Source organism: Ursus arctos, unplaced genomic scaffold (genome assembly GCF_023065955.2).
Source record: "Ursus arctos isolate Adak ecotype North America unplaced genomic scaffold, UrsArc2.0 scaffold_1, whole genome shotgun sequence".
Taxonomy (NCBI): Eukaryota; Metazoa; Chordata; class Mammalia; order Carnivora; family Ursidae; genus Ursus; species Ursus arctos.
In genome coordinates this window covers 56,127,719-56,144,678 of record NW_026622763.1, presented here as the reverse complement: position 1 = coordinate 56,144,678, position 16,960 = coordinate 56,127,719, and the positions used below count along the sequence as shown (strand labels likewise).

General features: G+C 36.4%; 1 protein-coding gene across 15 annotated transcripts in view; it reads right to left on the bottom strand.

Annotated features, from left to right (window-relative positions):
- Positions 1-16,960, bottom strand: part of AGPS (alkylglycerone phosphate synthase) — a 203,268-nt gene that overhangs the window by 70,134 nt on the left and 116,174 nt on the right. For all 15 annotated transcript variants that reach the window (XM_048214157.2, XM_044381449.3, XM_026492470.4 and 12 more), the window contains 3 exons: positions 15,969-16,040; positions 14,361-14,440; positions 3,830-3,910 (listed from right to left, as the gene is read on the bottom strand). In XM_048214157.2, coding sequence (XP_048070114.1) covers positions 3,830-3,910; positions 14,361-14,440; positions 15,969-16,040 — 233 coding nt within the window. The remainder of the gene's footprint in view (positions 1-3,829; positions 3,911-14,360; positions 14,441-15,968; positions 16,041-16,960) is intronic.

Sequence of the window (16,960 nt, the reverse complement as noted above, 5' to 3'; positions counted from 1 at the left end):
GTCTTTTCAACAAATGGTGCTGAAATAGCTGGATTATTCATATGCAAAAAAATGAACTTCAATCCATCCATTGCACCATACATAAACATTAACTCAAAAATCTTCAAAACTCATCAGAGACTTCAATGTAAACCAAAAACTATGAAACTTAAACGGGAGAAAATCTTTGTAACCTTGGGTAAAGCAAAGATTTCTAGATATGACAGAAAGTAAAAAATTAAATATTGTGGAATTCGCCAAAATTAAAAACATCTATTCTTCAAAAGACTCTGTTATGAGATTGAAAAGACAAGCCACAGACTGGGAGAAAATATTTGCAAAGCATAGATCTGCAAAAGGACTTATATCCAGAATATGTAAAGAATTCTTAAAACTCAGTAAGAAAACAAACAACCCAATTTAAAAATTAGACAAACAACTTGAACAGACACTTCACCAAAGAAGATACATGGATGACAAAGAGCACTTGAAAAGATGTTCAACATCACTAGTCACTAGAGAAATACAAATTAAAACCACAATGAGGTACTGTAATACATCCACTAGAATGACTAAAACTTAAAAGACTAACATTAACAAGTACTGGAGAGGATATAGAGAAATTGGAACTCTTACACAGTGCTAGTGGGAATATAAATTTGCCCTCTGGGAAAATGTCTGGTAGTTTTCAAAAAGGTGAATATATACCTTTTTTATATATTTATATATATATATGTGTGTGTATACATACATATATTTGATGTGTGTGTGTGTGTGTGTGTGTGTGTGTGTATATACGTATATATATATACCACTTGATTTAGCCACTTCATTTCTAGATATTTACCCATGAGAAATGAAACTATATGTCCACACAAGGATTTGCACATGAATATTCATAATAGCTTTACTTGTAATAGCCCCAAATTGGAAATAAATCTAAGTGTTCAACAAGTGAATGGATTAACAAACGGTGGTATACCTATACAATCCAATACTATTGAGCAATAAAAAGAATAAACTAATTGATACATGCAATAATACACATAATCTCAAACTAATTATGCCTAGTGAAAGAAGCCATAGCCTCAATCCCCTCTCAGAAGAGTACATGATTAGATTTTAGTAAAACTGTAGGACAATTAAACAAATCTACAGTGACAGAAAGCAGATCAGCCTCCAGAACTGTGAGACAATACACTTCTGTTATTTAAAAAAAAAAAGAAAAAAAAAAGCAGATCAGTGATTATTAGGGGTGGAGGGTAAGGGGTAGAGAGAATCATAAAGACGCAAGAGGAAATCTTTAGGTCTGGTACAAGTGTTCATTATTGTGACTGTGGTGATGGTTTCACAATTGCACCGATGTATCAAAACATATCAAATTGTACATTTTAAATAAGTGCAATTTACTGTATGACACTTATACCTCAATGAAGTTACTATACAACAAATCCATAATTGACATGTTAGTGACCTCCCTTAAACTGTACACATAATAAAATCAATGTAATTTACAAACTAAAGAGATTAAAACATGTGCTACCCAACTACTGTCTTTGTGTCATTTTAAAATTTCTAGAAGGAAAAAGCAGGATGTTTTAAGCTGGTTACCTCAGCTGATTAGGAAACTGAAGAGTACAGAAGTTTAATGAGGAAGAACTTGAACTGGGATCAAAACAGCTGTAGAAATTACGTTACAGTTTACTGGAGGCAAAAAAGAAAAGTTCTGTATTGGCATTCTGGGAAATGAACTAGTAGGTAAAATATCAGAAGTTCTAGTCTAGGAAAATGTCATTTAAATTTCAAGGAAATATGTTTCTTGAATTTTAATTCTAACCTTTCAAAAAAAAGAAAACTTGGAAAGGTTAAAATACTCCATCAAATGCTGTAATAAAAGATACAAAATTAGAGACATGAAAGGCCACCCTTTGTTATAAAAAAATTGCTGTGTTGATAATGCCTCATTCAGATATAATGGAAAAATTCAAATGGGATTTTTACAGGTTTTTTCACTAAATACTATTATTCTGCCCACTTAAAGTTCATTATAAACCATAATAATTAACAAAATAATTACCTGGACTTATATAAAAACTTGGCTTATTGAAGATCTTTAACACTGCCTCAAATAATATGTTCAATTTCATTCCAGTTCTATCTTAGTGCATTAAATAAAAAATAAAGACAATAGTTTAATAATTTTTTTCAAAGCCTTTCATCCAGAACTGGTCAGTGGTATACCAATTTCATTCAACTTTTCACCAAGAAATAAGGAAAAAGATAATAAAAATAAGATCGACAAACATGTCTTATCTCTCTCCGTCCCATTCAAAGGTAGGAAGGCGTCGTCTCTGTAATTCAGGTTGAACAAAGTGGTCAATAGATCACCAACAAATTAAATTCCTAATTTTTGTTTACAAAAGCTGAGTTAAAGTCATCTTGACCGTGTCTGAGGAGGTTGGAAATACATTTTAATAATTACCTGCTTAGAATGCATGAAAGGAACCTAAAGTTTTCCAAGAATTCTTCAGGATCCTAAAAAGGTGCTACAAGGTCTCCAAGAGTTTGACTAATTCATTAGATGAGCAGTTTTCAATGAAATTAGGCATTGGGGCACCACGGTGGCTCAGTTAAGCGTCTGACTCTTGATTTAGGCTCAGGTCATGATTTCAGAGTCATGAGATCAAGCCTTTCATCAGGCTCCATGCTTAGCACACTCTGCTTGAGATTCATTCCCTTTCCCTCTCCCTCTGCTCTTCTTTGCCCCCCCCTAAAATAAATAAAATCTTAAAAAAAAAGAAATTACTCATTGAAAAGTTCAATTCATAGTAAATACCAACATCTACCCAGTTGATCCAATTTATCATGAACTTCTGAGAATTCAATGTCCAGTATGTTCCACTTTGCTCTATTCTTACTCCTTTACTGTAGGTCACTATCAGCTCTTGCCTGAATTATGCCAGTAGCCTCTTAACCACCTGTACGTGTCCCCCATCCATCCTCCACACAGGAGCAAGCCAGAACTATCTGAATACAGAGGTAAAGTTCAAACTTCTAAAAGGGGCTTTATAAGGCCCCTTTATAATGTGATCTCTTCGTGTTTCCCTGACTTCATCCTTTACCACCGCAATACATATTCCCATGCAACATATCAACACCAAGAATGCATATTCTCCCATAAACACACACTAGACCTCAGCCACACTCAGCTGTCTGCAGGTCCGCCAAAAGCAATAGCTGCCCTAAAAGCCTCTGCACTTGGTGCTTCCTCTGACTGGATTGTTCTCTCCACTTCCACTTCCTTTTTTGCTGACTTTCATTCATCCTGAAGTCTCATTTTAAATGCTGTGTTCTCTGTGATAACTTCTTTGTCCAACTCCTTCCCTGCTAACCCTATGTGATGAGCCATAACACCCTGCATTCAGCCTTCACCTTGCAATTCTCACTCTGAATCATGTCTATTTGCCTAACTTTCTGTTATAAGCTTTCCAAGGGTAGGGGATGGTGTCTTATTCACTACTGTGTCTTCAGTATCTAGCTCAATGCCTGACCCACAATGGAAACTGAGCAAATCTGTTCAGTTAATGTGCTGTGAAAGGTACTCCACTCATAAAGAGGACACACAGAGGGTTGCCTGGGTGGCTCAGTTGGGTAAGCACCCGACTCTTGGTTTTGGCTCAGGCCCTGAGTCCAGCTCCATGCTCAGCAGGGACTCTGCTTGAAATTCTCTCTCTCTTTCTCTCTCTGCTCTGCCCCCCCAACTTGCTAAGTAAATAAATCTTAAAAAAAATAAAAAAATAAAGAGGACACATAGCAATTTTGAAAATCTTAATTAAAGGAAATAACATACCTGTCTTTCCAACTCCTGTCCTGTGATACCAGCCTCCACATGAGCTGTCAGATTGTTCTCATCAACCCAGAGGATTCGATTCTGTTGCAAAGGAAGAAAAAAGTCTTATCTCCAAGAACTATTAACATCTTCTGAGGAAATATAACTTCCTAACTCAAGGTAGCAAGTGACTAGACAAAACTAGCAAATAGGGTTACCCACACTACTACACTACCCATGTATCCCAGACTATACAACATGACAGATAGAGTAACACAGGCAGTATATTGCACAGGAGTTGGTTTAAAACACAGACTCTGTCTTTATTCAGGGATTAGTTTGAATTGAACTCTACCTCTTACCTTAGGCAAATTATTTAACTAAGTTTAGCGTTTCCTCATTTGCAAAGTGTGAATAGTAATACTACTCATAATGTTGGTGTAAGGATTAAATGATACTGCACATAAAAAGTTTAGCATACAGGCATGCCTGGCTGGCTCATTCGGTGGAGCATGGAGCTCTTGATCTCGGGTTGTGGGTTTGAGCCCCACGTTGAGTGAAGAGATTACTTAAAAATAAAATCTTAAAAAAACAAAAAAACAGACAAACAAAAAAACCCTTAACATACAAAGTTCCTGGCATTCTACAAATACTCTCTGCACTACTATTAATAGTTAACAATCATATGTAACTTAAAAATATCAGAAGATGGCCATTGTGAGACTAGAAAAAGACACCTACAAAGACATCTGAATATAGTAAATGGCATTCCTGCTTTATTTTTAATCCAAAATAGAACCAGAGGCCCCGGACAGAAACCAAAGCACACCCCTGCCTCCTGTTTAAAAAGAAGGAACTGAGTATCAACCAGCTCAACTTACCAAATGTATAATTGCCCAAAAAATGTTAACATTCTTGGTTGACCTAATTTTTATATATATATATATATATATATATGAATCTTCATGAATTATTTTCCATTAAAAACAGACTTCTTTCCCCCTCTATTTGGCTGAGCAATCAGGTTAACATATACACTCTTCTTTTGGATCCCAGGGTCGCTTTCTTTGCACTTTGATATGTTCAATTTCATGGCAATAACTAATACAGATAAATCTAGCTAATAATAAAAAGGAAAGAATAAAACAGACAATGCTAAAATTGTCTGCCTATATGCCAAATCTGAATACATACAAATAACTGCACTGCTTAATTCACAGGATTATGATAAACATTAAATAAGATGATATATGTGAATGTATTTTTTGTTATATAAAACTCTCATTTTAATTATAGTCTCACAATGCAACAATAGTAATTTCATTATAACTACGGCAAATCAGTCTTTTGGTCCTATAGCCACTAAACAAAAGGAAGTACTAAACTAAAGTAAAAAGACAGAATTCAGTAATCTGTTGGTACCTAACAATAACTTATACACATCTTCTCCTCTAGTAGGCTGGCTCTTGAAATGATTACATACTTGTGCTAATTATATACCTTGTGTCTAACAAGGGCACAAACATATTTTTGATAGAAAAACACAAAAACAAAAACTGAAGAAGGCAAAGAAAAAAAAAATACCTTTATGGGTACTCACAGAAAAACCTACGGAAAATACATAGGATACCCTATTATATCCAGTATACACTACCCAAGTTAACAATAAGACAAAAACTTTGAGACCAATAGGTCTTAGTATTATTGTATATATTTAAGAAATATAGAAATAGAAAACTGGTGTAACTATCATATTTTGTATACACTGTATCAGAAGTACCCTGGGCAAAATCATGCACAGACATAGCTTCTCAACTCCAGAGCAAATCACAATTGTAAGTACCACCCATCCACTACAATATTTAAGAGAGTTCAAAGTTAAAGGCAGTGACTATACAAGGTTTTTCTACAAAATAAATGGTTAAAAACCTGGCATTAAAAACTCTGGCACAGAATTTTAAACATCTACTCAGTACTTTATTTTATCTCATTTAATCTTCACAATTACCTTCTGCATTATTACTGTCTCTATTTTACAAATTTAGTAACAGACTCAGTGGTAAATTTGTACACAGTAAAGTATATAGAAATTCAAACACATGCAAAGCCTATTCCAGAAGAGGCTACTCTTAAGTGATCTTCTAAGGAACCTGCCTTTTCTAAACTCTGGGATAAGGACAAAGGTTAATGGGGAACTTTACAGAATAATAATCAGGTTGTCACCATCTGAACATCCTGATTAATTTTGGCAACACTTAAAGTGGACAACCAGATATTACATGCCTCCTGATGTGTGTGACATGAGATAGAAAAACACATCACCACTACGAGATATCTTTGCTTAAAAAAAAAAAATTTAAAAGCTATGCCTGAATCTAACTAGACTTTATATCTGACTTCAAGTTTAGAGGACATACAAAGCCTAGAGGAAGAGTTAAACGACACCAAGACAAAGTGACACGGAAATTCAAAATATGACACATTTTGGGGCGCCTGGGTGGCACAGCGGTTAAGCGTCTGCCTTCAGCTCAGGGCGTGATCCTGGCGTTGTGGGATCAAGCCCCACATCAGGCTCCTCCGCTGGGAGCCTGCTTCTTCCTCTCCCACTCCCCCTGCTTGTGTTCCCTCTCTCGCTGGCTGTCTCTATCTCTGTCAAATAAATAAATAAAATCTTTAAAAAAAAATATGACACATTTTATACTGCAAATAACCTACATTCACCAAAAGTCAGTAACATTCAAAAAAGGAGAAAGAAGGGGGTTTCAGATAAAATGAGACAGGGAAACAACCAAAAGCTAACAACATGGGCCTTGTCAGAATCCCTATATGAACAAATGAAGTACAAAACAAAGACTATTTTGAAACTACTGTAAAATTTGAATGTGAACTGGATATTAAATGATATAAAGAATTCTTTTTAATTTTGCCAGGAGAAATAATAATATAGTGAGAAAATGTCCTTTTAAAAGCAGATACATAAGAAATATTTAGTTGTAAGTAGCATATCAGGATTTACTTTTAAAATAGTCAAAAGGAGATAGTCTAAGATGATGGAGGAGTAGGAGACCTTAGTTTTATCTGGTTCCAGGAATTCAGCTAGACAGCTATCAAATCATTCTAAACACCTATGAACTCAACTGGAGATCTAAGAAAATAGCTGCAATTCTACAAATAGAAAAGCGACCTCTTTCTACAAGGTAGGAGGTACAGAGAAATGAATCCAAGGAGACATATGGGAAGATACACTGCAGCGGGGAGGGAGAGAGAACCTCCGTAAGCTGACACCGGAAGGTGATATAGCAGTGGAGCACAAATCAGAACTTATAGAAGTCTGCTCTAGTGAGGGACGTCCCTGCCTGAAAGGTGCTCAGGCGGCGAAACAGGGCGGAATCCTAGGTGGACAGTTTGGCCTCAGGATCCCCGGGGGTCACAGAAAGACCAGGAGTGCCTGAGTGTAGCACAGTTCCTGGGCATCAGAGCAGGGAAGCCAGCGGCAATCAGCAAGCCCAGGAGTGGGCTCTCAGCTCGGGGTTGCCATATGCTGCGATAAGTACAGTTGGGCGACTGCTCATCGAGCAGGGGCCCAGCAAGCAGCAGAGCCAGTGACACCTCCCTCCCTCCCCGAGGAGGGGCAACGCAGATGCACACCACAGGAGTCTATAGGGTCTGGAGACTTGAAATGGGGTTGCGTGCCTGACAGAAACGCTTGGTCACAGGATGGAGACCAGGGAGACAGGAGTGATTAACTGCTTTTCCCTGAGGGTGCACTGAGGAGTGGGGCCCTGAGCTTTCAGCTCCAGGGCAGGAGATTTGGAGGCTGCCATTTTCATTCTCATCCTCTAAACGGGCAAGAAAAGCCTTCAGGGAACAAAAAAGCCACATAGAGCAATCCAGAGCTGCTTATTTAGCCTGGCCCCCTGGCAAGGGCAGTGAAATTCCTCCGAGGCAAAAACACTTGAGAATCACTGCAACAGGCCCCTCCCCCAGAAGATCTGCAAGAACATCTGGCCAAGACCAAGTTTACCAATCACACAGAACTGAGAAACTCCAGCACTAGGGGAAAACAGTGTATAGAATTCATGGGTTTTTTCCCCACGATTCTTTAGTCTTTCAATTTTAATTTTTTTCTTTCCTTTTTTAACCAATTTCTTATTTTATCAACTCTTTCTTCTAAATCTTTAATTTTCATTTTTACAGTTACATGCTATCCTTTCATTGTATTTAATTTTATTTCTGTATATATTTAAGTTTTTCTTTCTTTACAATTTTGAGATGTAGTTTCCTCTAACCGACCAAAATACACTCAGGATATGGTGTATTGCTCTGTTCTGTTCACCTGTCTGTTCATATTCCTTCTTTATTTTGTCTTTTAATTTTCATTTTTACAGTTACATTCTATCCTTTCATTGTATTTAATTTTATTTTCATACATATATGTTTTTCTTTCTTTACAATTTTGGAACCTAGTTTTCTAACAAACAGACCAAAATACACACAGGATCCAGTGTATTGCTCTGTTCACCTGTCTGATTACATTCTCTCTCTCTTCTTTTTTTTTTTTTCAGCTTCATGTCTCTTCTGATTTGTTTAGTGTATATTTCTCTGGGATCATTGTTGCCATTTTAGTATTTTGTTCTCTCGCTCATCTATTCTTCTCTGGACAGAATGACAAGCTGGAAAAACTCACCTCAAAAAAGAGAACAAGAGGCAGTACTGACTGCCAGGGACATAATCAGTATGAATATAAGTAAGATGTCAGAACTAGAATTCAATATAACAATTATAAAGACACTAGCAGGGCTTAAAAAAAAACATAGAAGACACTAGAGAATCCATTTCTGGAGAAATAAAAGAACTAAAATTTAATCAAGTCAAAAATCAAAAGGGCTATTAATGAGATACAATAAAAAATGGAGGCTCTAACTGCTAGGATAAATGAAGCAGACGAGAGAATCAGTGATACAGAAGACAAAATGATGGAGAATAAAGAAGCTGAGAAAACGAGAGATAAACAACTACTAGATCACGAGGGGAGAATTCAAGAGGTAAGTGATACCATAAAACGAAACAATATTAGAACAATTGGGATCCCAGAAGAGGAAAGAGAGAGAGGGACAGAAGGTATATTGGAGCAAATTATAGTGGAGAACATCCCTAACCCAGAGAAGGAAACAGGCATCCAAGTCCAGGAGGAACAGACAACCCCCCTCAAAATCAATAAAAATAGGTCAACACCCTGACACACAGTGAAACTTCCAAACCTCAGAGATAAAGAGAAAATCCTGAAAGCAGCTCGGGGGATAAGAGGTCCATAACCTACAAGGGTAAAAATATTAGACAGGCAGCAGACCTATCCACAGAGATCTGGCAGGCCAGAAGGAGTGGCATGATATATTCAGGGTGCTAAATGAGAAAAATATGCAGCCAAGAATACTTTATAAAGCTAGGATATCATTCAAAACAGAAGGAGAGATAAAAAGCTTCCAGGACAAGGGCACCAGGGTGGCTCACTTGGTTAAGTGTCTGCCTTCAGCTCAGGTCATGATCCCAGGGTCCTGGGATGGAGCCCCACATTGGGCTTCCTGCTCAGCGGGGAGCCTGCTTCTCCCTCTGCCCCTCCACCTGCTCCTGCTCTCTTTCTCTTTCTCTCTCAAATAAATAAAATCTTTAACAACAAAAAAGCTTCCAGCATAAACAGAAACTAAGAATTAGTGATCATAAACCAGCCCTGCAAGAAATATTAAAAGGGATCCTTTAAGTGAAGAAAGAGCCCAAAAGGAACAGAGACAATATGCAGAAACAGTGACTTTACAGGTAATACAATGGCACTAAACTCATATATTTCAATAGTTACTCTGAATGTAAATGGGCTAAACGCCCCAGTCAAAAGACAGAGTTTCAGACTGGATAAAAAAGCAAGACCTATAGATAAGCTGTCTGCATGAGACTCATTTTAAACCCAAAGATACCTCCAGATTTAAAGAGAGGGGTGGAAAACCATTTATCATGAGAATGGACATCAAAAGAAAGCTGGGGCAGCAATCCTTATCTCAGACAAATTAGACTTTAAACCAAAGACTATAATAAGAGATGAGGAAGGACACCATCTCAGAATTAAAGGGTCTATCCAACAAGAAGATCTAACAATGTAAATATTTATGCCCCTAACATGGGAGCAACCAATTATATAAACCAATTCATAACAAAAATCAAAGAAGTACATTGATAATAATACAATAATAGTATTGCACTTACTGCACTCACTGCAATGGACAGATCATCTCAGCAGAAGATCAAATAGGAAACAAGGGCTTTGAATGACACACTGGACCAGATGGACTTCACAGATATATTCAGAACATTCCATCCTAAAGCAACAGAATATACATTCTTCTCGAGTGCACACGGAACATTCTCCAGAATAGATCACATAATGGGTCACAAATCAGGTCTCAACTGATACCAAAAGAATGGGATCATTCCCTGAATATTTTCAGACCACAGTGCTTTGAAAGTTGAACTCAATCACAAGAGGAAATTTGGAAAGAACTCAAATATATGGAGGCTAAAGAGCATCCTACTAAAGAATGAGTGGGTCAACCAGGAAATTAAAGAAAAAAAGTCACGGAAACAAAAGAAAATGAAAGCACAACTATTCAAAACCTTTAGGATGCAGCAAAGGTGGTCCTAAGAGAGAAGTATATAGCAACACAAGCTTTTCTCAAGAAACAAGAAAGGTCTCAAATATACAACCTAACCCTACACCTAAAGGAGCTGGAGAAAGAAGAGCAGATAAAGCATAAATCCAGCAGGAGAAGAGAAATAATAAAGAGTAGAGCAGAAATCATGAAAATAGAAACCAAAAGAAAAGCAGAAAAAAATCAACGAAACTAGGAGCTGGTTCTTTGAAAGAATTAATAAAATTGATAAACCCCAGGCCAGACTTATCAAAAAGAAAAGAGATCACAACCAACATCGAAGAAATACAAATAATTTTAAGAACATATTATGAGCAACCATATGCCAACAGATTAGGCAATCTGGAAGAAATGCATGCATTCATAGAGATGTATAAACTACCAAAACTGAAACAGGAAGAAATAGAAAACCTGAACAGACACATAACCAGCAAGGAAATGGAAGCGGTAATCAAAAATCTCCCAACAAACAAGAGTGCAGGGCTGGATGGCTTCCAAGGGAATTCTACCAAACATTTAAAGAAGAATTAATACATATTCCGCTGTTTCAAAAAATGTTTCAAAAAAGTGTTTCAAAAAATAGAAATGGAAGGAAAACTTCCAAACTCACTCCATGAGGCTGGCATTACCTTGATCCCCAAACCAAAGACCCCACCAAAAAGGAGAACTACAGACTAATATCCCTGATGAACATGGATGCAAAAATTCTCACCAAGATACTAGCCAACAGGATCCAAAAGTACATTAAAAGGATTAAGCACCACAATCAACTGGGATTTATTCCTGAACTGCAAGGTTGGCTCAACATCTGCAAATCAATCAGTGTGATACACTACACTGATAAAAGAAAGAACAAGAACCATATGATCTTCTCAGAAGATACAGAAAAAGCTTTTGACAAAGTACACCATACTTTCTTGATTAAAACTCTTCACAGTGTAGGGATAGAGGGAACATAACTCAATATCATAAAAGCCATTTACAAAAAGCCCACAGCAAATATCATTCTCAATGGGGAAAAACTGAGAGCTTTCCCCCTAAGGTCAGGAACATGGCAAGGACATCCACTATCACCACTGTTGTTCAACACAGTACTAGAAGTCCTAGCTTCAGCAATCAGACAACAAAAAGAAATAAAAGGCATCCAAATCAGCAAAGAAGAAGTGAAACTCTCACTCTTCGCAGATAACATGATACTCTATGTGGAAAACCCAAAAGATTCCACCCCAAAATTGCTAGAACTCATAAGAGCAATTCAACAAAGTGGTAGGATATAAAATCAATGCACAGAAATCAGTAGCATTTCTATACACTAACAATGTGACTGAAGAAAGAGAAATTAAGGAATCAATGCCATTTACAATTGCACCAAAAACCATAAGAAACCTACCTAACCGAAGAGGTAAAGGATCTGTACTTTAAAAACTACAGAACACTGATGAAAGAAATTGAGGAAGAACACAAAGAAATGGAAAAACATTCCATGCTCATGGATTGGAGGAGCAAGTATTGTTAAAATGTCTATGCTACCTTCAGCAATCTATACATTCTATGCAATCCCTATCAAAATACCATCAACTTTTTTCAGAGCTGGAACAAATAATCTTAAAATTTGTATGGAAGCAGAAAAGACCCCAAATAGCCAAAGGAATGTTGAAAAAGAAAACCAAAGCTGGTGGCATCACAATGCTGGACTTCAAGCTCTATTACAAAGCTGTAATCATCAAGAGAGTATGGTACTGGCACAAAAACAGACACACAGATCAGTGGAAGGGAACCCAGAAATGGATCCTCAACTCTATGGTCAACTAATCGTTGACAAAGCAGGAAAGAATAGCCAATGGAAAAAGGACAACCTCTTCAACAAATGGTGTTGGGAAAACTGGACAAGCCACATGCAGAAAAATGAAACTGGACCATTTCCTTACACCATACACAAAAATACTCAAAATGGAGGACAGACCTAAATGTGGGACAGGAATCCATCAAAATCCTAGAGGAAAACACAAGCAGCAACCTCTCTGACCTCGGCTGCAGCAACTTCTTGCTAGACATGTTTCCATAGGCAGGGAAACAAAGGCAAAACTGAACTACTGGGACTTCATCAAGATAAAAAGCTTTTTGCACGGCAAAGGAAACAGTCGACAACAACGAAAGACAACCGACAGAATGGCTGAAGATATTTGCAAATGTCTCATCAGATAAAGGGCTAGTTCCAAAATCTGTAACGAACTTATGAAACAACACCCAAAAAACAAATAATCCAATCAAGAAATGGGTAGAAGATATGAACAGACATTTCTCCAAAGAAGACATACAAATGGCCAACAGACACATGAAAAATGCTCAGCATCACTTGGCATCAGGGAAATACAAATCAAAACCATAATGAGATACCACCTCACACCCATCAGAATGGCTAAAATTAACCACTCAAGAAACAACAGATGTTGGCGAGGACGCAGAGAAAGGGGAACCCTCCTACACTGTTGGTGGGAATGCAAGCTGGAGCAGCCACTCTGGAAAACAGTATGGAGGTTTCTCAAAAAGCTGAAAATAAAGCAACCCTAGGACCCAGCAATTGCACTATTAGGTATCTACCCCAAAAGTACAAATGTAGTGATCCAAAGGGGCCCCTGCACCCCAATGTTTATAGCAGCAACGTCTACAATAGCCAAACTATGGAAAGAGCCCAGATGTCCACTGACAGATGAATGGCTAAAGATGATGTCAAATATATATATATACACAACGGAATACTACTCAGCCATCAAAAAAACAAAATCTTGCCATTTGCAACGATGTGGATGGAACTAGAGGGTATTATGCTAAGCCAAATAAATCAATCAGAGAAAGACAATTATCATAATATCTCCCTCATATATGGAATTTAAGAAACAAAACAGAGGATCATAGGGAAAGAGAGGAAAAAATAGAACAAGATGAAATCAGAGAGGGAGACAAACCATAAGAGAGTCTTAATCATAGGAAACAAACTGAGGATTCCTGGAAGGGAGGGGGTGGGGGGAGGGGTAACTAGCTGATGGACGTTAAGGAGGGGATGTGATGTAATGAGCACTGGGTAGTATGAATGACGGATGAATCACTGACCTCTACCACTGAAACTAATAATACATTTTATGTTAATTAATTGAATTTAAATAAAAATTTAAAAAATAGTTGAGAGACAAAGATAGAGCAATATGATAAAAAGTCAATAATTACTTAATCTAGAAAAGGGATATACTACTCTCTCTACTTTGGTTTTGAAAAAAAAAGTCAAATTAATAAAATAAATAATAAATAAATCTTAAACTTTTTATAGCAATGAAGGAATATGCAACCACAAATATTGTTGACTATATAAAGATTAAGTTCATACCCAAAACAAAGCTTTAACATGGCACAATGTCCAACTCTTAGACCACAGCGAGCCAAAAGGTCACAAAATAATCCTATGATAAAAATAGTTTGCTCTCCACTCTTCCACAAGCAAAAATGCAACAGCATTGAAAATTTGGGGGACAAGTCTTGGTGTTTCAAATCAACCTTAACTAATAATATTTGTTTTGTTTTTAACAATACAAATCAGGTCATCTATTGTATCACTATTCCAACACACACTTCTCAAGTTATCAATTTCTCAGGCCAATTTGGTAGAAACTACCAAGATATGTACCTGAGTATGCGTAAACTTAGCTTTTTGAGACCTGAAGACAATGGTAAAATATAATGATAAAATAAATTTAAGACAAAATGGAAAATATACCTTTTTAATGACAACTAAGACTGAGCCGTAAAGAGTTTTTTTAAACCAAACACTATCTTCAAACATGTCTAAAATTATCATATACCATTTGTGAAGTGTCCAAAGAAATAATTGTTCTTGTCTCATCTGCAGGACACATTAGGCCATATGATACACTTGTTCCTCCTGCCAAAATAGGAAAAAATTTTAATATTTTATTTTTTAGGGCACTTCTAGGGCAAATCCCTAATAGAAAGTACACAAGCAGGCCCGCTAGAAAAGTAATACCTATTTCTACTTTGCAAAATGTAATTTGCAAATGCTAACACACTAAAAGCAAACTCACCTTTATTTTATGCTGCATGCCAAAATGAAGAAATATTATGGATCTGAAAGCAATGGGATATGGCTCCATCCCCTGGGCACACTCAAGTGACGCCCCTAGCAATTTGTGAAACTCCAAAAACATGATTAGAAAAATTCTAAACTAATGATTACTCTGGAGATATTGCTTAAAAGAAAAAAATACCCTTCCTATTTCAACTAAAGACACCTTACCTTAGCTATGAGATTCATTTATCATTTGAAATAATATATTGTCATACAAAAAGACTTCAATAAATTAGAACATAAAAAAGTTAAAATTGCCCAGATTATATAATATTCAAACAAATTTATGTGTTAATGATGAAAAGGTGATTTTAATATAGAATAAACAATATATACAAGTATATAAACAATGTACTCCTGTTTTCCTTGAACATTTGTTATCAAAGGAAAAATGTTTTCTTGATACCAACATAAAATAATACCGTTTAGTCCTTAACCATCTGTATTACCATATATCAGAGTAAATCCTTAATTGGTATTTCCATGTGTCTTGCATAGAAAACTCTTGATACAAGTAAAATTTACAGGAGGTGCTGATCTACAAAATTCAGTTTACTTTTACAAGATGAAAGACTGTGAACTGTCAATTAAGAACATGCCTGTATCAGTAAACACTATTTGCTTGTCACAGTCATTTGAAGTCAGAAAAATATTTCACTAAAAGTGGCACTGTAGTGCCTTTTTTTTTTTCATGAATTCAACTGAAAGTATCAGCTGAAGAAGGAATCTGGAGTTCCTGATTCGTTTGGGGTCCCACTTCTGTTCCATCAATGTTAATTCAATCAGTGAAGGCAATTTCCTTTGGCTTGTGTAGGTTATTAAAAGAATGTGGTTGATAAAAGATCAAGATATCAAATTTGTCTTAAGATGCAAAGCAATGTTAGTTTTCCACATTAAAATGTATTACTGATCTGGTCATCACTGTCCTAGTTGATCTTTCACACTGCATAGTGTTCCTTCTCAAAAGTGTATATTGGGTACATTTAGCCTCTGAAAAATAACATTCTCTCCATAAAGATAAAGGTTATAAAGTAATTACTAAAGTGGGAAGATTTTCTTATTTAAGCATTAAGTTACAGCGTCAACTAGGATCTGTATGTTAAAGAACCCACGAACAACATGTCTCAAACAGTGTAGACAGAGAGATCTACTCAAAAATGAGCAGCATAAAACAAATTTTTCAGAATAACCATATCAAAATTACAAGAATGCTTGCTTTCAATGGGATGGCACAAATATTTAGAATATGAATAATTTAAATTAAAAAAATAAAAATAAGAAACACATTTACATCATATTAAAATTCAAAAGGCATAATACCTACCACCAATTGGTATGATACAAAGGTTATATTTGCATGCTAGATTCACAATCTTAACTACATCATCATGGCATGCTGTTGGAAAAAAAAGGGAAAATAAATTAATCACAGGGATACAAATAGAATCTGGGTAACCCTGCAAAGTAAGGGTCCATGAAGTTCTTTAGTGTCTAAACTTTTTCTTCATTTATTCACTCATTAACACACATTAAAAAGCTATATTAAAACAAAATATTTATTATTTTTTTAACTTTTCATTTTGAAATGGTTTCATACTTATAAAAAGGTTGCAAAAAAGGTACAAAGAATTTCCTTCATTAAGCAGCCATAAATATTAACATCTTACATTTTCAATTATCAAAACCAAGCAATTTACTATTACATAATACTCTTAACTAATCTACAGACCTTATTCAAATTTTGCCAATTGTTCCACTAATGTCCCCTTTTCTGGACCAGCCAATCACACACAGTATTTAGTTGTCACAGCTCCTTACTCTTCTTTATTTTTTTATTTTATTTTATTTGACAGAGAATGAGAGAGAGAGTGCACAAGCAGGGAGAGCAGCAACAGCAGGCTTCCCACTGAGCAGGGAGCCTGATGTGGGGGCTCCGTCCCAGAACCCTGGGGTCATGACCTGAGCCGAAGGCAGATGCTTTACCGACTGGGCCACTCAGGCACCCCTCCTTACTCTTCTTTAATCTGAGAGAGTTCCTCAGTCTATTTTTTTTATTTTCATGGCCCTGACACTTTCGAAAAGCACTGGTCGGTTATTTCATAAAGTATTTCTCAATTTGGGTTTCTGCCTCCTCATTATTAAATTCAGGTTACACATTTCGGCAGGAATTCCACAGAAGTGATGTGCCTTTCTTCATGAGTTCCATCTGGAGGAACATGATGTACATAGGTCTCATTTCTTTCATCATTTGGTTATAAAGTATCTGCCAGGTTTTTCTACTATAAGAATACTACAATTAATAAGTATCTTGTGGGG